The sequence below is a fragment of the Tauraco erythrolophus genome, chromosome 3 (assembly GCF_009769465.1).
Source record: "Tauraco erythrolophus isolate bTauEry1 chromosome 3, bTauEry1.pri, whole genome shotgun sequence".
In the NCBI taxonomy this organism is placed as follows: Eukaryota; Metazoa; Chordata; class Aves; order Musophagiformes; family Musophagidae; genus Tauraco; species Tauraco erythrolophus.
This window is the reverse complement of record NC_141467.1, coordinates 61,818,894-61,843,559: the sequence shown is the minus strand read 5'-3', so window position 1 is coordinate 61,843,559 and position 24,666 is coordinate 61,818,894. Positions and strand designations below refer to the sequence as shown.

The window sequence follows — 24,666 nt, the reverse complement described above, 5'->3', positions numbered from 1 at the left end:
GCAATACCTGAAATATAAACAGGCAGACTTGCCACAGCACAGGTGACCAACACTACTACTTTTTAATTAACTACCTGTCTCTGATCGGCTTTCAAAGAAGCTATACTCTGCCTTCCACGTTTGGATGAACAGGTAAAATTAATTTCATACATTAGTTGCCTCATCTCCAAACGGAGTATGTGCTAAAAAGTTCTGCTGCACAGTAGAAGACTCAGCATTACATCCTAACCAACATACAGATGTTAGTTCAAACTCTTCACAGGTATAGGCAGCTGCTCACTTTCACGTTACTTTGCATGGCACTAGGCCTGGGGCAGGTCCTTACCTTAAGTCTGAGGAAATTTTTAATTTTTTTTTCTACACATAAATAAAATTGCCCTCAAACTATGCTGGCTTCAGATAAGAGATGGCAACGGTCAAGCCTTTGATCAAAAAATATAGCAACGGGACTGGAGTTCAATACAACATGTGCTGTCACAACCACAAAACAGTGTTTTCCACTCAGGTGTTAGGGAATGCAAAGCACATCAGAAGAAGGCAAAACAGCATTAAAAATCTGAGGTAACATGTTTTAAAGAAATTCAACTACGAAAAAACTACAGTGAACAAGTTTTTCTACTCATTATAAATTTCTGAGTTAACAAAAAAAGGCATAAACTTATAGGTGGTAATAAATGTAGGTAGAGGTGTAAGCAAAAACAATTCAAATTAGTAAGAGTTGCACAAAATACACTAACCTATACAAATGTTTTTGTCTCACCACTGAAACGCCAGCACTAACAAATGCCCTCAAATGTATTTTGAAACCAGAGACACTTTTAGTAACTATAGAAACCTACACACACCTCTAAAGGAATGATGCACCCAGACGTTAGAAATGACTTTCACATAACTTCGCCATTAAGCTCACATTCCTCTTGCTGGATTGCCAAGAGTCCACCAATGCCTTTCCATATCCACCCTAGCCTAACTACTCTTCACCTAAGCAAGGGGAAAAAAAAAAAAAAAAAAAAAAAGAGCAGTGAAGTGACACCTAAAAAATGCCATCTACTCTGAGCAACTAATTCTTTTTCATTTTCATAATTCAACAACAGCTAAAGGAGCAGATAAATTTATGAATTACAGCAACACTAACAATTAAACCTACCTTCTTCACAGTTTTATTTTTTTTGCAAGATGTTTCACATTCCTCTGTAAAGAAGATGTGTGTGTTTTTGCTCTTCCTTGCTTTACGCATATCCAAGTATTTGGACTTGAGTTTTGCTTTCTTCTCCAAGTACTGCACACTTCGGTGGGTGAAATCTGGAATTCCACCATACCTGAAATGAAAGAGTAGGGAGAAAGGACTTAGCTGGTTAATTTCCAATCTGGAATGTTGGTGTCTACAGAATATGATTTAGGCTAATTTATTTCTTTACGAGACATTTGCTCCACTCTTAAAATATATTTCACTGGATGCAGCTGCAAAACAATGTACCTTCATGAAAACTTTTAAATACTTTTATTTGAAAATGTTTACTCAAATTGGTTTTAGATATTTTTTTTTTTAAAATAAGTGTGTAACTGTAGCTGGAAGCAATTTCCCAGGCCAGTCTGAAGAATAGGAAATGAAAAAATATCTTGATTAGTAGAATAAAACATCTTTTTGGTGGCTGTAAAGAACCTCCAAAACAGCTACTTGTGTCTTCTGGCAAATGAAATCAAAAGAAAAAAATTGAATATGGACAATTCACTTAAATAATTTTTATAAAGTAGAACAGAGATTGTCAACTACAAAACATACTCCTCTGAAACTTTATATATATACATATACTGTACAACTTGCATTTTGTAGAAGCACTAGACCTAAGCTACAGTCCATCTGTGCCCTGTGATGCTACTTCTATAGCACTGACCACCATTATCTTTAGGTCATACCACCAAAAATGAAATTTCGATGGCCAATACCCTGGCAACACTTGATTAGTATAGCAGCATTTTACTAGTACAAAGCAACCCCACTGCAATATGAAACAGCTATAAACTACTATCTAAGCTCATTGGACCACAAACCAAGATGACCATTCATTGTCAGAGCCTTTAAGCATCCCTAATTTATGTAAATGATCCGCCACTTAACACACAACTGCAAGTACCTTACAAGTCACACTTCGATTTCAAAACACTTTTCTTGCTCTTTAATTCATCTCTCTAACTTTGCAGCTCTCTCTGTAGCCAGAAGATGACAGTTTTATTAAGAGCAGAGACTAACTCTGGGAATCATCTTCAAAAGTTTAACAAAATGGGAACGGAGAGGAATGGTCTATTTGAATAACAACAAGAGAGCTGACTTGCTACGAATAAACGTTGAGTTCCTCATAAGCAATTACTTTTGTCCTGTGCCACGCTTGAAACCCAAAACAGAGCAAGTTTCCTCAGGATCTTCCACTGGGTTCTCATCCACATCCAGTTCATGGCTAGGAAAAAAAAACAACCAACCACACAACAAAGTTAGTTACTGTAAAAAAACACTTTTATTTCACAGATATACCACTAAGAAATTCACAAATTGAAAACATTTACATGTGGGCTTCAGTAAGTACCTCCACACACTGCTGAAACCAAGCAAGGCAGATAACATCAGCCTATTCATATGCATGAGCACCTACTTTTTTTAAAAATCCAATTCTAGGGATGTATGTCCTTCTATTGGGGTTATAATATTCCAACTATTCTGAAAGACCTCTTAAAATATTAAATATCAAGCCCTACATAGAACTGATGAAGATAGCTTTTGTTCACCCTATTTCCAAATCACCTTCATCATCTATTATGTTATCTGTATTATTATTATTAATGCTATGGCAGCAGCAAAATATTAGAACAAAACCAAGGCTACATCATTAGTAGAATAACTCCATCCATTTCTTCGCCTTTTGAGTTTGTAAATTCATTACACAGGAAAAGTCATCTCATCATCTTTGGGGTTATAAATTTTTAGAGAAGAGACAGTGACAAGGCAGAGATTAGCTATTTTATGACTGCCATAGCACTGAGCATTTTACTGTCAGGATACAATTTGGTGAAACAATACAAATAATTTGCCATCATTCTTGTATTGTCTACACTAATTAGACCTAGATAAGCAAGTTGTCTTACCCAATTTATCAATCTTGTATACTTCAGTGGCACAAGAATATTACCGTCACCTTGTACATTCATCAAGGCCATACATTGTTTTCATAAAGCAATAGAAGAGAAGAAATATCCACTGCTTGTTGCCCGGCAAAGTGATAAGCAGTGATGGAAGACTGAGTTAAAACTTCAGTACAAAACCACATAATCTCAATCAAATAGTTACTATAAATCAGGAGGCTTCTGAACCTGGGCCTCAGAAAAAAAGCCTGTCTAAATTTAATGACTTGCCTTCTTTTGACTTTGGCATGTCTGTATTCAGGAGGCTCTTCATCCTCATCTTTGTTTTGGTCACGAAGCTGCAACTGTTCTTTATCATTTGAATTTGAAGTACATGATCCCTGTGAACCTAAAGAAGATAGATGAGATCATATTTTCCCTCTGCCTAAATTAATTCTTTATCTTCCTGTCCCCAAAGTACATTTGCAGCTACAGTTAGGTTGTCTTAAGTACCTGAACCTAACAACTAAGGCACAAGTGCCAAACATACGCATCTTTACCTGTCTTTTTTTGAGGGACAGCATACCAATACAAGCTTCCAGCATTAGCTACCATGTAGCAGGACCAACTTCAAATTATCTCAGCTCTCCAAGAAAAAGAAAATGCCTACAAGGTACAAATTCAAAATAGTTTCTTCCTTGTTCGTAAATTTTGTTTCCATTTCATTAGCTATGCAAAGATATTCACATACACTTATTAAGAGAGGATTCCAACATTCCTCTCGCTTCTTGTTGGAAAGGAGATTCTCCTTTGAGCTCTCCCATTCTAACTTTATTGCAGGATCAAGATGGGACCACCCCTGCTTCTTCCTTCCTTTGGAACTCACCAGTGGCAGACTCAGAGGTTTCCCACTAAACTGAAATCCCACAGTGCTGACACTTAACTCACGTGCTTCATCCTTCCTCTTCAGCAGGAGAAACCATGCAACAGTCAGGAAAGATGTTACACTGCCACTCATAGCGAACACTGGCAGGAGGAACTGGCAGGCAAATGCGATGGCTGGCAAAGACGTCTCCAGCCCAATCTTGTACCTCCCTCAGAGAAGCTCTCCCAGTAGAGTAAGGCACAGCCACTGGCTTTCACCATACTACTACGTTACCTGGCACGTTATCTCGTTAGCACTAGCTGTGAACCTATGAATTCGGGGTTGTAAAGACGACTGCAGCTCAATGCATAAATGACAACTTAATGCTGGAAAGGACCTCTGGAAGACATCTGGTTCACAATAACACAGTACAACAAAACAAGAATTTATTTTCAAGTATGACACATTTAGACAGAAGGAAAAAAAAAAAACAAAACCAACCCCAGAACTGCAGAACTACTTTTTTTTCTCAAAAAGCTGTTCTTAAAATTTGTGAGATTCCTAAGAACATCAACCTGAGTTTTCATTCATTTTAGACTATCAGTGAGAAAACACACATCAGCTGAGTGACACAGCTGCAATACCAATACTAAGGTAAATAAATAAATACGCACCAACAGTGCTCTCTCACCACTTTCTGTAGTACATTTGAAGATTTATGAAGTACACGTTCTGTTAAAATCACTTCTGGCTAAAGAACACATTCAATACACAGGCTAGAGAGGAGAAAGATCGTCCAGAGAAGCAGAGGGAAGAAAAAGGAATCAAGTGTGCAACCATTCCACAAAATACTTGATTGACTTTTTTTAAATGGCCTAATACAGACATGCCCTTGTTTCTTATATATAACCACCTACAGAAATTCTGGTAGAATCAATTTTAGTTGATGGTATATTACCTGACTGGTTAATACTTTTATTTTCACAAGATGCACTCCTTTTCCTGGTTCCTCCATCACAGGGCTCCTTCTGGCTTTCACTGTCAGACGAACTACACTCTTGAGGACCTTGGTGGGCTACGGTTAGAGCTGCACTGTTCTGCTCTGCTTCCTCCAAATTCAGATTTAAATTACAAATCCCAGAGATTATTTCACTGTGGGGCTCGGCACTTGAAGGTGGTGTTTCCTCACTTCTGGTGTTAGGGGCAGACAGCTCCAAACTCAGCACTTCACCAAGTTCAGCCCCTGGGCTAACCGACTCCATTTTTCCCAAAAGACCTGTCTCCTGGGTAGCTCCATTAGCTTCCACGTTGCCACCGTTTGAGCTCACAATAGTCCATCCTTGACTTGTCCAGTACTGAAACTGTTCCCAGTAATACCAGTACAGTTCGCTATAATGCTGCTCCCACTCTTCCCTGGTGTCTGGACTATTCCAAGGCTCAGAGGCTGTGGTGGCCTCGGATGATGAGACCTCTTGATGCTTCTCCATCCAACTTTGCCAAAGAAGGCCCTCTCCATACTCACTCCAGTACTTCTCCCATTTTTCTTTAAGTTCGCTGGGTAAAGCCTCATTTGCAAGACTTTCTGAATTTTCACAATTCCCTTCACTTATAACCTGAGGTTTGCTGCTGTTCTCATGTTGCTCCGTAGCTAGGGCCGGCTCACCAGAAACGGACTGGATATAACCACCACAGGCTCGATCCTGGCATTTCTGACCCATTTTATCCTCATGTTTTTGCTGTAACTCTTTTTTCTTCTTCTTTTTCTTAATCTTCATGTTACTTCTCTTTCTATAATTTTCTGTTACCTAAAATATAATGGAAAAACATAGGTAGAAGTCCACAATGCAGCCTTTTCTTGTCCTCTCTCCAAGGACGTTTCTGTTTACATTGTAACCTCCCTCTCATTGCAACCTTGTTCTTAGCCTTCTCCCCACAGAAGGTTATAGGGTTTATGGGTCTAATAGGGCCCTGTTGCATAACCTTGGCTGGCATTTCTGAGCAAGTTGTGAGAAAGAGCTGTGAAAAAGTTTGTAGAAAAACACACTTTCAAATAAAAGGCAAAATTGCAGACAGAAGCGACTGCTGAGAGGGAAGTCATTAGTAGCTCAAAGATTCAAGAGGAAAGACGTCAACATGAAACACTATAAAATCCTAAAGGGAGATTAGTCAAGTACTGAAGGGTCACTGGGTTGAGCTCAGCAGTACAACAGTATCTCAGTATCATCAAGGACTTGTTCTGGGGGCCCATAGAGGCTGACCCTTACAATCACCTGGTATCTGCCTGGTGAGCAAACACTGTTCAGGATAGCGAACATACAACATGCAGCCTAATAGATTGTTAAATCCTTGCTACCTTTGATTGCTTTAAACAAAAAAGTATCGCTTTATGCTTAAAAATTCTGTAAATGCTGCAACTGAATCTCTGTATGCTTGCCTAAGGATGCCTGAAGATACTGACCCACAAGAGGGGCGTAATGCTCTTCCCGTCCCGTCCTGATGTCCAAGTTGGCTAACAGAGACATAAGGAAACAGTCTCCTCTCCAAACAGGTGGCCCTTTCATTTGTGCAATATGTTCCTTTCACTTGTTAGAACAAACTCAGACTACTACAGTTGTCTAGCGGAACAGAAGACAGAAACCTGTTACAGAAAGGAACCACTAAGGTAAGTGGTTTCATCAAATACAACTCCACTTGTTTCAGTGGGGCTTCCTGCACGTACAGATAAAAACGAGAGAAAAACATCCAAGAAAAACAAGTTGTTCTATCAGATAAATCTGCCAATTTTTTTTCATAAACTGCCAAATTAAGATTGGCAAGTAAAAAGGTGGAGGTCATGAGGGACTGTAACTCACGTGGGCAAAAGACTGTAAATGTACAGCTATTAATCCATATGTCTCATCAGCTGCAATTCCTAGTTTTGCTGCACTGACAAATGCATATGTTGGACTATAAAGAAGTGAGGTTCGGAGAACTGGTATTAATCCTTCATCCACATCCCTCATCGTATCATGTTAACACACGTAGTGCAAAGCACAATACTTCATAGTAATCTAATAAAATATACGTTATTTTCTCATTCAACTTATTTGCAGTATTACTATGTAACAACAAAAACTGCATGTATACTTTGGGCTTGAAGTTGGATGCCTGTAAGGTCTATTTACATGCCAGCAATTAAAATCATGTACAAGTTCCTCCTATTTATTTACAAATTAATCAGGTCAGAACCTCCCAATGCCAAGAAGGTCTGTATTCCATAAAGTGGCCAATGTGAATATCCCACTGTCTTTTTCCCATCTGTGAACAACTTTAGTTTTCCTCTAAAGCCCAAATGCTTCCTATTGGAAGTAGAGCATCCAAGTCTCACTCCTGCCCTTTGGAACAACCTGGCTTTATCAGCTGCAAGGGGATCCAAGAAACTAGCTTTTTATATTAGCATCTAAAGCTAAACGGTTAAAGCAGACAGTGTGAACACACACAGAGTGTACTAGTTGTCCTGATGCAGAGCATCAATATTACCATGGCTGTTTGAAACTAGCTCTCTCCAGTAGCAAGAGCAATATAGGCATGGAAGCATAAAGCACAGCCTGACTCCGTTTAGTCAAACTGTCAGGTGGATTTTACAAACTGCACAGACCATGGTGCTGTATGTTGCTAGAAGTACCCGAGGCAGGCAGCTTTAAGCCAGCTTCAATACATTTCCATGAACTGCAGTCCAAAAAATAACTGAGGAGTAGACATGCCCCTACGTTTGGAAACACAAAGTAAAAATAAAGCAAATAAAGATTTACCAAAAAGTCCCTGTGGGCAGACTGCCCACCGAACTGAAGAGGCAATCCCATACTCTTCATAAGCTCGGCCTCCGAGTCTAGTTCAATTTCTTCCAGGTCCAGAGCATGATTAGTATCCACCTTTAATGTCACGTTGGGACAACGGTTCTCCTCCTCAGATGCTTGTTCCTCCCCTATTAACAAATTATATTAAGTGAATATAAGCTGATTTTGATACCTCAATGCATCAGCATGGTCTACAAAAATTAGCAGAACTGCCTCTTAAGTTTCCTTTCCCATTTAAAATTTTCCTCGTAAATATCTCAATCTCTCTGTAACTGTCAGTAGGAACCAAAAGTCTAACTTTGACAACCAAAACATTGCACTGGGTCTGGCTGGGACAGAGTTTACTTTCTTCATAACAGCCTCTATGGCACTATGTTTGGGATTTGTGGCTAAAACAGCGTGGATAGCACCTCGATGTTTTGGTTATTGCTGAGCTGAGTCTGCACAGCCTCATAATTTTCTCTTTTCCCCACTCTGCCCTCCCCAGCAAGTACGCTGGGATGGGCAAGAGACCAGCAGGGGACACAGCTGGGACTGCTGACCCAAACTGGCCGAAGGGATAGTCCGTACCATATAACGTGTTGTGCAGCAATAAGAACTGGGGTAGAAGGTGTGTGTACTTGAGGTCAATCCACCACAAACATTCACTGCAATAAATTGCAGAGGAAACTACAATAATGCCCAGCAAACAACAGAAAAATCAGTATTATGAAAAGAAAATTCTTCATAGCAGTTCTTTTGGCATGTATCACAGTAAACTTAAAATAAAATAATCTGCCTAGTTTGTTACAAGACTTTCAAAACCACATTAACAAAGATAATACGATTTTACAAAAATGTAATGTGTAAACCACTGAACCTAATAGTCTCAGAAATAACTGATCAACTATTGAATCACTTCTTGCACATCTATCAACTTTTTAAGCAACATCACATGTATGTAAAACGACAAGTACCACCGAAAAAGTAGGTACAGTACACTGATGGAATTTATGAAACGCAAAAGCTCTTGAAACAGTTGTTAAAAGAAAAATAATCCTAAATTTTTAAGAATCTATTTACTGCCAAAGTATCACACAGAAGGCTGTACTGTTTTTAACTAATGACTCTCATCACCAATCAGTCACACCCGCACAAAAACATGGTTTACATTCTCCTTCACTCCATTCACATTGCCTCCATCTAACCTGCGCTATCAATTCCCAAGTTCTATGGACATTCCTTTCTCTTCAGACTTCTTCCTTTCAAATCAAGCTATTATACGAGCCTGGAGCTAGCAAGACACCAATGGAAAAATCAGATACCAAATGAATTATGTTCAGACAGGCGTATGTGAGGAATTTGAGGATGAAGCAAAGGAGCGGTGTTGAATGTGCCAGAGCATGCACCATGACTATTCCTAAAATACAAGCGAGTAGAGACAGACTTACTCCTCTGGCCCTCCTCATATGATTCCTTGTGTGCATGCAAATGGTAATTGTCCCCATCAGGGTTGTTGCTTCTTCTCTGCTTCTGTCCCAGAAGATTAATCAGTAACAGTTAATGTCCTAGGTTAGGGTAGAGGCAGCAGGACAGAAGTGCTCCCAGGCAAACATCTAGGATCTGCAGACCCTTCCTTATATAACTAATTTTGAGTTAGATGAAATTATGATTTGAGAGCAGGTCAGGGACCTGTGAGCTAATCTGCTCTATGTACCAGGTGGATATCATGTGAGCTGGTAAATCTGTCTGGACAGGAATACGCACCACGCTTGGTTTGACATAAACCTCCACATCAAGATTATGGTAACTTGAACGCTACAGAAGTACTAAATTATTATTCACATCTATCTCCATAACAGAAGTACTGAAAACAAGCCAGAAATAAGAACAAAAGTATGGGTTAGCAGTTATACAGTCCTACTGTACCTTAAATAACCACACATAACGCACTTTAAGCATGACCTTCTAGCAGCCTTCCAGTACCTAAAGGGGGCCTACAAGAAAGCTGGAGAGGGACTTTTTACAAGGACATGTAGTGATAGGACAAGGGGCAATGGCTTTAAACTGGAAGAGGGGAGATTTAGATTAGATATAAGGAAGAAATTTTTCACTGTGAGGGCGGTGAGGCATAGGAACAGAGTGCCCAGAGATGTTGTGGCTGTCCCATCCCTGGAAGTGTTCAAGGCCAGGCTGGATGAGGCTTTGAGTAACCTGGTCTAGTGGAACGTATCCCTGTCCACAGCAGGGGGATTGGAACTAGATGATCTTTAAGGTCCCACGACAAAACACTCTATGATTCTATGACCGGATATCATATCGCACAATACATTTTACTACCTTACCTGTACTGTCATTGTCATCTTTAACATAAAATCCTTTTAATCCCAGTTTATATAATTTTCGATCTCTGTAAAAACGAAGACAGACATTGATGCAGAAGGTCATAATTAAAACATTTTTTTTTACAGTAAAAACAATCACTCAGTGGAAAAAAAAAACAGGGACACAGTAAAGTCTCCATTGCTGGAGGTTTCAAGATGCAACTGGCCAGGGTGCCAAATAACCTCATCTACACTTCCCTTCCCAGGAAAGGATGGACCTGATGATCTGTGGAGGCCCCTTCCCATCTGGGCTGCTCTGTGACTCTAAACACACAAAACAAAGAAAAATCTGAAACAGGCAACACTTTAAAGCCTGATGTGAAAGCCTAGATGAGAGACGTTCAGAAAACGCTGCTGCTATGTAGAATACCCCATAGTTAAATTTTAGGCCCACAAAAGATCCTGCTTAAGTGGAATTTAATGTCTTCAGTCCAAAACTGCAAATATCTCAGCCATCACCCAGCGCTGAAAGGTACCTCATCTCTGCAAATGCCTCCGCCAAACACTGAGTGTGTTTTACACTAACAGCTCCGGTAACAGCCATTGCCCCTTCTCCCAAATCGTGCCCCTGCGACAGACCCCCCGCGAGCAGCATCTCTCTCTCCTTCCTTCCCCCCTCGTCGAGAAACTGCTCCTCCCCTCCGGCTCGGGGGGGCTCCGGGTCCCTCCGCGCCCGTCTGGGGACGCGGAGCAGGGGGCGAGAGGCGCCCGCCGGAGCCCCGGCCGCGGCAGGGAAGGAGGGAGCGCTGCGGCGGAGCCCCGCGCAGCGCCTGCCCCAGCCGGGGACAAGGCAGCGCTCCTCGGGAGGGAGCGGGCTCCGACGGGAGGGACCGCCGCTGCCCGCCCGGCCGACCCCGCTCCGGCAAGGGCCCCCGTAGGAACAGGCGCCTGGGTGGGCGCCCTCCGCCCCGCCTTTTCTGCCCCCGACAGCGGGTATCGTTTGGTGCAGGCAACCTGCAGGGACCCTCCTGTGCACCCCCCTTTGCCTGCAGCCGCCACGGACCGTGGCCGACGCGGCCACGCGGGACCCACCCGCCCGGTACCGGCGGCGAGGCCACTACTCACTCGACGAAGGCGCGGGTGCAGAGGCAGACGATGCTGCGGGCCGCCCCCGCCCGCAGCAGCAGCTCCGCCACCAGCCGCCCCCGCGGGTCCTGCACCATCCCTGCGGGAAGACCCACGCCGCGGCACGACCCCGCCGCTGCCTTCCGCCGGAACTGCCGTCAGCGCCGAGCCCGCCCCGAGCCCGCCCCGAGCCCGCCCGCCTGCGGCCGAGGGGGCGGCCCGAGCCGAGCCGCGCCGCGGGAAGGCGGTCGCCGCGGCGTTACCGCTCCGGGGCAGCCGCTGTAACCGAAGTGTGGGGTTCAATTTTTGGTGCCATCCTTTACCTGCCGGCGTGCCAGACTGCCCAGCTGCAGGGCAGCTGGGCTTTTGAGAGCTGTGGTTGGGGGTGTCTGTGTAAGGGCAGCCGTAGTTACGGGACTTGTGGTACTTTCAGTGAGGAATATTTGCATTTTAATGATGTTCAGAGCCGAGGGGAAAAGAGGGAGGTAAGGGACGTGGCGGCAAAAATCTGCGACAAAAGATATTGCCGCAAAAAGGTGGCAAAAGCGGGAGCGGGAAACTGGAGTGGAAAGGTTGAGCAAAGCAGGAGAGCTTAAAATGAGGAGAGAACGGGGCCAGGGCGGGCAGAGGGAGCTGAAAACGGCCTGGTGAGCAAAGGGGCCTGGGAGAAGGCAGGACAAGGCAGCGAGGTCCGGGTGAGGCCCTGGAGGCAGGGGATGGGTGGGTGGGGAGGGAGGACAGCGGTGGGAAGCAGCTATGTGTGGTACAGTGCAGTGGTACAGGTAACTGTGTTTTGCTCAATTGCCTCTTTCCTTTGCAGTCCTGCTTCAGAGAGAACCTGGGAAAACATCGTTGTGGAGTTAAAGAGACTGTTTTATTTGGGAGACCTGCTGACCTGTTGTGAGAGTTGGAAGATGTTTAGAAAAGGAAGTTGATAGAAGGGAAAGCACAATCTTGAGCAGACCGCGAGATGCTGCCCTGTAGAATCAGATTTTATCCTTGTCTCCCCTCCAGAGACTTTATATGGTGATGCACAAGGCTTGAGAGATTTTCTACATAAAACACTGAGTGATGGACTGTTCAGCTCAGAGTGTATCTGTAAAACGCATGAAGTCCAGATCTCTCTGAAGACCATTACAAAGCCTTCCTGGGCATCACTGGGACAGGATTTCTCAGATAATAATTATAAACTTTGTGATCTCTTCTTACCTGGTAGCCTGCCTACTACACACTGGGAAAGTATTAGAAAGAAGTGTACCTGAAGCCTGCCCTGCTTTTAGGCCCTCTGTAAGGTGTTTGCTTTTGATGAGCTGGGATACTGCGTTTTACATTAGCTGCATTCAATGCATGATGTGCTGTGCAGTTTGTCTGCTGTACTGTCTCATTCCGTTTGCATCAGTACATTTTGGGTAACAAGGCTATACAGCCTCATAAGGATGCAAGACATTCTCAGGATTTGTAAGATGTTTCATGTAGGAAATATGCAAATAGGAGTCCGGAAGCAGAAAGACTGACCGTTCAAGTGACAGTAGCACAACTACTATCCAACAACAAATTCCATCCACTTACAAACAAAAATCTTGTAACTAATTGTATCCTAAATCATGCACCATCTTACATCTGATAGAACCAAAATTATTAAATGCCATCACTAGTCAGGACTTGTGATACATCTGCCACAACAGTAATTAAATACTTTAGAAATACAGGGAAAGGTTACACCAGTTTTAACACTTGTGTGGGTATAACTGCATCTGCAATTAGGATGCTACGTCACCTTCATATTTCAAAACTGAAAAATCAGTAAAATAAAAATCTTTCCACGCAAATTGTTTAGCAACAGCCATGTGCTGAGTGTTTAAAAGTTGAATTGTGAATTGCAAAATATTTAGAAAATTATTACACTCCTCATCTGCAATACTACATTTCAAGTGAAATGCAGAGATTACTTTTGTATAAGAACAAGATGGTTGCTCTTTTATAATATCCAGTCCTGATATCTGACAGATCCCAGGAGGATCCACCAGCAGGGAAGGCTACACATATGTGGGAATGCCTCCTAATACTCTCCCGTTCCCCAGCCATCTGCAGCTGATGGCATATGGCCTGTTTAGTAAGACAGTGGATTTCTTCTCATGATACTTACGCAGTTTTCCCTTGGACCCGTCATCTAGCAGTGAATTGCACCAGTCTGTCAGCTGTTGCATGAGAATTCACCTTTTTCATTTTGAATGTGGCTTCTCTTCAGCTTCATGTGATGCTTCCGTTACTGAAAGAGTTAAGTGAGAAATTTGGGCTCTTCCAACTTGAGATATTCTATGATTCTATGACTGCTTCACATTGAGTTGGTATGAGATCAGTCTGTCCTTCCACTGGAACCTGAAATGATCCACACCAACAAAGCCAAAGCAAACAGCGGCTCTGTAGGCTGCTCCCCAGTCTGCCTGCCCTCCTCTGCCTGCCCTTGGTTCCCTCTGGCAGGTCCTGTTCTGAAATGCTTCCTTCTCTGCTTCCCTCAGCTGTTTTCTGCTCCTTGCTCCTTGTTCACACACACCGTTTTGGGCCTCAGCTTCAAAGCCCTTCTTGGTCCTATCTGTTGGTATTTTTCTTTTGTTTCTTAGGTGATAGTGAGGACCTCCACTTCCCGGTAATCCTGGCTTTGCTGCTTTTATCTGTGCTTCTCGGAATGCAGCCTTGCCTCCTAGCTGACTTCAAAGCTTTTAAATATTTCCTTATATTTAAACCTCTTTCCAAGGCTAATTTCCATGATAGATACTGACCAAATAACAACAAATTGAGGGATGCTAAGAATAGCATCCTTAACTCTTAAAAATAAACCAAAAGCAAATATATGCAATATGTATAAAATAGAAGATATTCTCACAGTAACTCTTACCTGCTCGTGTAATTCTGAGCCTTTTCTCCAGCCTTACATGCACATCTCCTTTACCAGGTATGAGAAGTGCTGGAGAAATAAGGCAAATATTTCTGAGTCAAGCTGGGGTTTATTATGTATTTATGTAGAACTTACAGGAAAGAACCTTTGCCATTTTCTTGGAGGAAATTATCAGATTATATATGTGTCTGAATATAATAAAACCCCAAGTCATTTATCAATGTCTTGGTTTACAATCAGATGGTAAGATTAAGAAGAGTATTTAAACAGAGTAAGATTTTCTAAGTTACTTGTTACAAAAGACAAGTAATTTTATGATCTTTCTGTTGCGGATAAGCTGAGAGAAATATTTAGAGTGATTAACTCGATGTACTGTATTCTCTCTTAGGAGGAAGAGATATGTAGACCTGAATGCCATACATGAGAATCTCTAATCTCTGCAATTTACATATTGGAAGAGTTGATTGAGCTGAAGTATCTGGATGACTTTCTGCAATGCGTGCCCTGGTTCTGGCTGATCCAAATGCTGGTTATAATGCTCTTTGTACCTGAGGGTTTTCAGCCTGGTGTTCTGTCCCCTTTCAGTTTTCTGCTTCGCATTTACAAAAGAAAGGATGGCTTAAAGGGACATTGTTCCAATGAACTGTGGGACAGAAGGTGGCAAATGGTGATGTATCTGTGGAACCTGTATGGAAAATTATGGCATGCTGCTAAGTGAGGGATATTTCTTTCAGCTTGAAAATAGTCTCTAATAAAGAGGAAGAATGGGAGGAGATGTCAGTTCTCCAGGATATACAATTGGCTTAAGCTCCAGAGATTCTCCAGTCCTCTAAAAAGTTATTGGCCAATGTGTAAATGACCAGATACTCAAATATTATTCATGACTTGCAGAACGAGAGGTCTCTCAGTATTAGCTCCTTTTCACTTTTTCTGTAACGACTAGAGTCCACTGAGCAAATGCAAATCGTAAGGTTAACGTAGTTTGACATACGATTTTATGACCATCTGTGAGAGAATTTTTTTTCTGAGTTCTGTCAAGTCCCCTTTGACACTTAGATATGAGTGATCTGGCACATGAGAAAGTAATTTTATGTGGCAACATTGTCTCAGTGAGAATTAAATTCTTATAGTCGCCAAAATGTTGCACTTCTAATTCTTGTTCAGCATATAACCTTTTTTTTTCTTTTATTTTGAAATACATGAAGCCATCCCATCTAGATTTGATATTTTCTCTAAATATTTGATGAACCAAACAAATGTTTAAAAGGACTTAAAGCAAACATGATATCCAGGCGTGTTGTTTAGGCCTGTTACTTACTATATGGTGCGTTTTTGATGCCCTAATTGCCTTCTTACAGGCACCTTAAGTTTCAGCCTTCTAGTAGTGGGCAGAATCCTCTAATTATGCTGCAGCTGTACTCAGATTATGTCATTGGACAAATCTGTGAGACACACAGGTTCTTGTAATCATTGTGGTTGCCTTAGCTGCTGTGGTTGGCTCAGCATTTGCAATTGCAGTGAAATAATAACACTGTTAAAAAGTAATTACTTTGCTTTCACAGAAGCAAAGCAGAGATGTTTTAAGAAAAATTCTATTGAGAAATGAGAAATAAAGATGTGCTTCAGTCACAGCTCCACGTCCTTCGGTTTCGGGATAGAATATGATTTTTAAATTGCTCTTATTTTTATACGGTGAAGGACTGAGGTTTTTGTTGTTTTTGGTTTGGTTTGCATTTTTTTTTGGGGGGGGGGGGGGGTGTTTGTTTTTTTTTGTGGGAGGGGGAGTGGTGATGTCTTTTCTGTATAAATGAGGCCAAGTAAGTGTATGTGACATTTCACTAGCGGGAAGAAATTCCCACAGAGCAGATAACTGTTTCGTTGCACCACTGGGGAATCCCATTGGTTATTGTTGGTACCTTTAATTCCTACATAAACCATCTTGTAGCTCGCACTTGGAGGTAAAAGCCAGAAAGACTAGTAAGGTAACAGCTAACTTTTATAATGCTTGTACCATGGATTTGATTGTTCCCTGGTTCCATATGTCTTCACAGCCCAAACGAATACTGTCAGTGCCTGCTGTCTTCAAAGCACCTTTGAATCCCGTGGAAGCCTTAATTAATTGGAACAGTACCTGTTTGGTCTTCCTGGTTATCAGACACTGTTAACCTAATACTTCTGTTTCTACCTATTGTAGTCTTCGATTTAACTTTTTATATTCCTTTTCTTTGTATGGTAGTACGTGCAGTTAAATCATATCCAGTTACATAGTCCTAGATAATGAATCAGACCATTTACTTTACAAGTGACCACTATTCTTTTGCACTTTTGGAAGTGCTGCTGATGTAGTTTAAGCCACATTCCGAGACCTGGAACATGTTAAAAAAAATAATTTAAAGATGTATAGCTTTAATTCTTTACCGTAAAGTATATTTCTGTTTGAATTGGGCTAGTTTTTATAGGTGCAGCCTTCTGTGACTCTTCCTATAAGGAAGTTTTACAGTGCTTTATTATGGCTCTGATTTTCAGTGTGGCTCTGAAAAGAATAACTTTGTATTTCTCTATTGCTTATTAATTTTTGCTTGCAAGTTTGAGGACCTTTTGACATTGCGTAAAAGCCGTAGTCCTAGACCCATTACGCTAAGTACTATGTACATACTGAGTGAAAAGATTGTTTCTAATCTAAAAAGTGGGCAGCAACTCTGTGTAAAGAATGCAAGGCTTTTGTGGAGATTTATTATGCTTTCAGGCCAAAAAGTGATCTCAAAGAAAGACAAATCAAAGGTCATGGCCATAGGCAAGAGCTTATAGAAGTGATTAGTTTTTCACCTCAACAGCCACCACTGACCGCAAAACAAGATCATACTGTTTGAAGTAACTGCAGGGTAACAAAACTAATCTAAACCAGATCTAGCCTCCAAAGAAACAGGGTGGCAAATTAGGGACATGCCCTTGCCTGCATTACTTGCCTTGTCTGCAGTAAAGCAGCTTCATGGTAGTGCTTCCGTAATGAAAAGGAGGTCTTCCATACAGGGTTTTTTCTCTGACACTGAGCTTGTTCCCACTGAGGTCCTGACCTTCAGGTGGAAGGATGCCCTTGCTTCCAACTTAAAATCTGAAGCTGGGGCAAGCTGTAGCAGTAGTAGGCTGGTCACTTGCTGGAGCTTCTTTGTATGTTAAAACTTGAAATGATTGGTAACTTTATTATTTTCTTTCTGTTAAGTTTGTAACAATTATATATGTATTTCTTTTATGGTACCTTTGGATTATATGTTTTTTAATTTATTTGCTGTGTATTTTCAGTAAAATTCTAGGGGATACATTGTTTCTCTGAAACTAATCATTGAACCATCTTGCTTCCCCTTTCATATTTGAGGATCCAAAAGCTTTAGCTGCATTTTTCTTTCCAATGTTTTTGCTGAATGGGAAACTTTTATTTCATTCTGCTCTTTCTGCACTCTCTTAGCCCATCAAGTATTTCTAATTTCTTCAGTTACAGCATATGAGTATGAGAAACTATAGACAGTTTGTTCATCTGGGAAGTGTTTCCTCAAATTCAACGGTTCAGCTGCAAGTAACACTGACGTATGGGAGGAGACTATCTACTGAAATATAATTTACAAATAAGAAATTTCCTTTCTCTATTACAAGGTCATATTAAAGGGTGACCACATATAGAGAGGAATGGCAGAGGAATGCACCAAACCAGCAACTTTCTTTGAGATGAAGAGCGATATAATTAGAGGATCAAGAAGCAGATTGTTATTTTCTAACTACATTTACACAGGGAAATGAAATAGTCAATCATATGAGTTAATGAGCCATTGTAACTTAAATATGATTCAGGGGTACTTAAGCTAATTGCTTACTGTTTTTTAACAGCATAGGACTTTTTAACACAAGAGAGAGTGGCAGAGAAGACTTGCTCGACTTATGTGGTTTAACTCAGATCAAGATCAAAGTGTTTTACTGATTTATTAATGACACATAATTAGCCGGCAGTCAGTGAACTTCACGTTCCAGATCAATATCAGCAGGCTAACAGATAAACCAGAGTACAGAACACTTCTGAGATGTTAAAAAGCACCTGCAAGTTTCTAACCACCCTGATTCCCACCATTTCTAATCCCACAGAAGCACGTTCACGTGTGCGCACCCCTCTCTCACAGGACGGGGGCTGACAAGCGCACCCCCCTCCTTTGGCCATGCATGTTCTCCTGCTGGAGACCGGGCTGCTCTGCCTTTGTGTGCAGCAGTGCAGCTCCCTGCCACCTGCCCATCCGTGCGCTGGGAAGAAGGCACCCCATGAGTTCCCACGCGCACCCTGAGCTGTGCAGGTCGTTCTGCCGCTGCACCCCGTGGGATGGGGAGGTCACCGCATCAGGCCAAGACAGGGGTGTGATGGCTGCGGGGTGACTCCTGGCAAGATCCGAGGCAGGAGTCTGATGGCTGAGCTGAGTGCCTTCCCACTCCCAGGTCTCGACCCACAGTCACAAGTTTCCTTCCATCTTTTATACTTCTCCTCAAGCTGACCCTGTTCTCAAAAGCCTCTTGGTAATGCCCTGGTTGATGCTTAACCCAACGGATGCCTATTGTAAACAAACATTCAGTATTAGTTTCCTCATTTGATTCTCAGTTTTGGACTAACCTCCTCACAGACCAGGCAGGTTTGGGTGCCCTGTCTGCACAGGCTGTTTACATTCACACTCCTGCCATGCCACCAGTTACTATCCAAGCCATGCTACCAGCATGAGATCTATTTCATATGATTTCAAAAGGAAACAGTGAGTTGTAAGTATGAATTACTTTTTTACCTACAAGGTGTAGCCTTTGTTTGTTAGAGCAGTTAATTTTATTGTCAGAGTACCTAAGAAAGAGGAATAAATAAGACCAATAAATAATAACTAGAGGTAGCACAGTTAGCACAGGGAAAAGAATTTGCAGTCAAGCAAGAATGCCATTCCTGATAATAAAATACAAATATAAAAAAAAAAATTGGTTTAATGCACGAAATAAAATCCTCATTTTATTAGTGCTTCATGTGATGCTGCTCCCCTGACCTTTGGGGCAGATGGTGGAAGGGACTGGACTGAAGAATGGAAGGATCCAAACAGAAACACCCTCAATGCAGGGTAGTGCCAGCCTTGAAGGGGGAGTAGCCTCTCCCTCCCTTTGGAGGCTCAATTTAAGAGGACAAGAGGGCTTTGATACAGTGACGAGCACGGAGGGATTTTCTGTTGTCTGAGTGGAAAGGAAGTGGTTGGGGCAGCAAGTGGAAAAAAGAGGGGCCATAGCACTTGGGCACACAACAGATGGCTTCAAAGGCGTAAATAAGGGACTTTAAAGGAGAGGAAAGAACTAAGACTCAAGCAGGATCTTTCATACAATGTGCAAGTACCATGGGATGCTCTGGGCAAGGTATCATTTGAATCTATGGGATCAGATAAAGCAAGTGACAACTTTATGAATCTGGGAAATGTCGGCTGTGCAATACCTGATATAAAAGCCTGCAAGTGACATCCTGCTAATCTTCAGGGATTCGTATGTAAGTGATGAGAGATTAGGCTACCAAACTGATTTTCAAAATGAAAATAAATTAGACATGAGTAGACTATTCTGGAAGCACCATCCTTACAGCATTTCAATAGATTTTGCAAGAAGTCCTGTAGTGTTCAGGCCAGAATAAGAGGAGATCAAAAGCCGGGCATCGGATGCACAGCATAGCAGTTTGCAAATTTAATTTTCCTTTCAAAGCAGTTCTGTGCATACAGGTGCTTCACTTTCAGCACTTAAAGAAAAATCCTAGTAAATGATTTTTTGCTGTGGAGTTCCCTCAACTCCCTTGCTGTTGTCAGTGGCCTGAGGGCTGTCCATACCACAGCACGGGGAGCTCGTGGGTCTCTGCAAGCAGGAGGTGTTTTGCCAATGGCTTTCAAAGATCTTTGCTGATAGCAGCATATCGGGTGCTACTACAGTGTCTGCAGGGAAATTATTATAGTTTCTGCTGCTTACCTGTTCCCAGTAGGATTCATTTACCCCAGCTCCTTTTACCTGTCAGAGCCTTAGCCACGTGTTTTTATTACCTCTCTCTTTCTTGTTTCCTCTAACACATCTTCTTCCCCACTCCTTACCACAGTAAATCCTACTATTTGTTAAAGATACTCTTAGTTGCAGTTTCTGTTAGCAGTCCTGAGCTCCTTCCCAGGCTGCTTTTGGCCTCACTCATTTTGAAAAAGCATTTACAGAAGAACTGTGCAGCTTTGAACTTGGTGTTCAGAAGTTAAAAACAAGCAAAGAGTTTACAGTGCACTGGGCTGTAACCTGCTGCCATGAGAAACTGCTTCAGAACATCACTTTGGTTTTGTTAGTAGAGTGCTTTTAAAGTAATTTGGACTTGAAATTTCCAAATGAATATTACTGCCAGTTTATAGTGACATATGTATTTTGCTAGTTATTTTAAACTGGTCAGAAAAGAGGCTTTAATTTCTACCATTTATTTTAAATTTTCATTTTCTATTTTTTTTTTCTCTTGATTTGGGACAAATATTTAAAAAGTACAGTCTTTTGCTGAAAGGGAAGTCCATGTTCTCAAAGCCAAATATACTTACGAACTCTCTAGCAGCACAGATTAATGAAAAGCTTGACTAACAGCATGTCAAAAAAACAAAACTGAAAACAAAACCAACCAACCAACCAAACAAACAAAACCAAAAAAGATTTGCTGGAATCTAGGACACAAGGAAGATTTCTTTTTAAATTATCCCAAATTTCCAAAAGAATACTCTTGTCTTTTAGAACCTGAATTTTCTGAGGAATAACATTGGAAATGTTCTTTCAAATTACCTCTAAAATGTAAAGCAATATGTAATGAGTGACTACAACTTCTTTTAAAATAGCTTTGTTTATTTAAAAATGAAAATATATCCTGATCTTTATGGTTGGTTTTTATTAGGAATTGGATACGAAAGATGTTCTCTGGCAACAGATGTTTTTTGTACTAAAGAGACTGTCCAGTACCATCTAGTCATTAAATCTGCTTCCAAGGGAAACATATATTAGGTATTCTTCTGGAAAAGGTATTTCTGTGAGCTGGCACAAGCCTCTGTATCTGCTAAATATTGCTAAAATGTCACCAAATACAAGAGCATGTAAAGCCTATGACTGTTCGGACTTCTCTGTACGCTTCAGAAGATGCTCCAGGAAGTCTGTGAGAATTCTTGCTTTTTGAGCTGAAAATGGAAGTGCAATCTCACATGAGGCTTTCAAACTACAGGAAATGAAAGTCCTGGTGCTACCTAGAATACAAACAAAAGGACTGGCTATAGATAGATTGCCTTTCTTTACCAAGTTCACTTTTTTAAAAAAGAATTTTGAAATTGTGTGTGTGTGTGGTTTGCTTTTGGAATTGCCTGCATCCTCAGCATGTTGTAAGGAGTTAAATCATAGGATGCCTTGCCTAAAGCTGTTATTTGAAGTATAGCACCTGAATTCTGAGCACCTGACCATTTATGAACAGTGTGATGCAGAAAGAACACTGGAAGGACCTCTGCTTACTGCTTATTACCACGATGCTTTTCTTATAGAGTACAGTTGATTTCTGCATTAACACAGGCTGGCTCTGCCACTCAGCAACTACTCACTTTATCAGCAGGATACCAGGTAAATACTTCTGTGGTAAATAAGATGTTTAGGGCCTAAATTTGTAATCTAAATTCAGACACCAACCTCCATACCACAATATAAAGAATGCAATTTCCATTTTTCTGTTCAGTATTTCACTTGTGTTTGGTTCAGATACAACTACCATCAGCTAGAAGAATTAATTACTTAATTATTTTTACAATCATTTGATGTCAGAGTTGTAAGCAAAAATATGAACCATTTTAAATAACCTTTTACATCAGCATAACAAATGGATTTCATACGCAGTAGTTAAATCATGCCACACTGCTGTGTACAAGTAGAAAAGGCAAAAACAGGTTTTAAGAATGGTGCAAAAGAAAAAGGGGACAGCATAGCTTTGGCAGCAGCGAGAAGAGTCCAGAGCCAACTTACTCAAAGAATGACCCAGACAGGAGATGTAACTCAGCCCAAGGATTCAGATTCAGCCCTCTATGACCGAGAGTCCAGTTTGGTGCATCACATCTGTGGCTTGATGCTTCAAGAATCATAGAATCATAGAATGGCATAGGCTGGAAGGGACCTTAGAGATCACCTAATCCAACCTCCCTGTCATGGGCAGGGACACCTCTCAACTAGATCAGGCTACTCAAGGCTCTGTTCCAACTTAGCCTTGAACACCTCCAGGGAGGGGGCAACCACAACTTCTCTGGGCAATTTATTCCAAAGTCTTACCACCCTCGTACTGAAGAATTTCTTCCTAAGATCTGATCTAAATTTGTTCTCCTTCAACTTAAACCCATTTCCCCTTGTACTATCAGTGGACAATTTTGTAAAAAGTCCCTCCCCAACCTTCCTGTAGGTTCCCTTCAGGTATTGGAAGGCAGCTGTTAGGTCCCCCCGAAGTCTTCTCTTTTCAAGGCTGAACAATCCCAGCTCCCGCAACCTGTCCTCGTAGCAGAGGTGCTCCAGCCCCTGGATCATATTTGTGGCCCTCCTCTGAACACACTCCAACAGATCTATGTCTCTCTTATGGTGAGGACACCAGAACTGGATGCAGAAGATTGTTCTTGAGCTGCAACACGGTACCTGAGCTATAGCCATGCAAGATAAGACAAGTAAAACCACAGGTGAAGTATAACTATTGGGGTAGTAACTGCTAGTAAATGAAGGAGAGAAAATGACAAGAAAAATAATAGAGAATTGGAAGACAAGGGTGAATATAGTAATGCTTAGCTTAGCTGCATGTTAGTCCCAGCTCTTTTTCCTTCGTGTTAGCCAATATGTAATTGCTGAGTACTCTTGAGCTGCGTATGTACTGCTCATAAAATCTCTCCAGGAATGGTGAAATACAACCGAACCTGTAAAGTGAGAGTTTCTGTTGGGTTTCTGTGGTGGAGTCTGGGGAGTGGGATAAAGGGGTGGGACCTGCGAGGAGCTGCTAGAAGCTTCCCAGCTCCAAGTCAGACTTGCCTCTGGCCAGGGCTGAGCCTCTCAGCGCCTCTGTGAGAAACATATTTGGAAGAGGACAAAGATCTGAGAGAAACAGCTCTGCAGGCGCCAAGGTCAGTGCAGACAGAGCGGAAGGAGGTGTGCCAGAGCTGAGATTCTGTGCGGCTCATGGTGAGACGGCAGGCTGCCTCCCTGCAGCCCATGGGGGTCAATGGTGGCGCAGTCCGTGCTGGAGCAGGTGGCTGCACCCACAGAAGGGCATGTCTCTGTGGGACGCCTGTGCTGGAGCAGTCTGTTGGTAAAGCACTGCATCCCACGGGAGGGACCCACGCCGGAGCAGTTCATGAAGAACTGCAGCCTGTGGGAAGGACTCACATCGGAGAAGTTTATAGAGAACTGTCTCCTGTGGGAGGGACCCTACACTGGAGCCGGGGAAGAGTGTGAGGAGTCCTCCTCCTGAGGAGGAAGGAGCAGCAGAGACATGTGATGAGCTGACCGAAACTCCCATTCCCCATCCCCCTGTGCCGCTGCAGGTGAGGAGGTAGAGCAGGTAAGAAGGAAGGGATGGGGAAGGTGTTTTTAAGATCTGGCTTTGTTTCTCATTATCATCTCTGATGCGATTGGTAACAAATTAAATTAATTCTTCCTGAAGTCCAGTCTGTTTTGCCTGTGACCATAACCCATGAGTGGTCCCTCCCTGTCCTTGTCTCAACCTTCGAGCCTTCTGTTACATTTTCTCCTCTCCATCCCACCGGGGCTGGGGGGAGTGGGCGAGCTCAGTTGCCAGCTGGGCCTAAACCATGACTGAGGTATTGAGGGTCACTCTATAATCTGCTGTACATATATAAGACAGCCTGTCATCCATCCACGTGGCTGGATCGGTTAGAGAGCTGCATGGGCTCTGCCTTGTGGTTCCTCGAGAGAGCAAAATAGGCTTCTGTCTTGGCAATTCATCCTCTCCTCCCTTCCAAACAGGATTTTTACTTAACAATTTCAAAAATACTGGAGTTATGTGAAGATTTAAGTCTCAGTGCCACTGATTTTAAGCGCAATTTCAGCTCCTAAATCACTTAAGGGATTTTGATAAAAAAGCTACTTTTTTCTTCCTTATGTTTGTGAGTTGTTCTTTACTTAGAATCATAGAATCGTTAGGGTTGGAAGGGACCTTAAAGATCATCTAGTTCCAAACCCCCTGCCATGGGCAGGGAAACCCTCCACTACACCAGGTTGCCCAAAGCCTCATCCAACCTGGCCTTGAACACTGCCAGGGATGGGGCACCCACAACTTCTCTGGGCAACCTGTTCTAGTGCCTCACCACCCTCAGCGTGAAAAATTTCTTTCTTATATCTAATTGAAATCTGCTCTCTTTCAGTTTAAAGCCATTGCCCCTTGTCCTATCACTACACTCCCTTGTAAAAAGCCCCTCTCCAGCTTTCCTGTAGGCCCCCTTTAGGTAC

General features: G+C 42.1%; 1 protein-coding gene across 1 annotated transcript in view; it reads right to left on the bottom strand.

The window, feature by feature from the left end:
* Window positions 1–11,341, bottom strand: part of TGS1 (trimethylguanosine synthase 1) — a 30,080-nt gene extending 18,739 nt beyond the window's left edge. The window contains exons 1-7 of the mRNA XM_086609287.1: window positions 11,244–11,341; window positions 10,140–10,204; window positions 7,771–7,943; window positions 4,938–5,784; window positions 3,406–3,523; window positions 2,370–2,456; window positions 1,148–1,319 (exon numbers count right to left, since the gene is read on the bottom strand). Coding sequence (XP_086465413.1) covers window positions 1,148–1,319; window positions 2,370–2,456; window positions 3,406–3,523; window positions 4,938–5,784; window positions 7,771–7,943; window positions 10,140–10,204; window positions 11,244–11,341 — 1,560 coding nt within the window. The remainder of the gene's footprint in view (window positions 1–1,147; window positions 1,320–2,369; window positions 2,457–3,405; window positions 3,524–4,937; window positions 5,785–7,770; window positions 7,944–10,139; window positions 10,205–11,243) is intronic.
* Window positions 11,342–24,666: the final 13,325 nt, after the last annotated feature.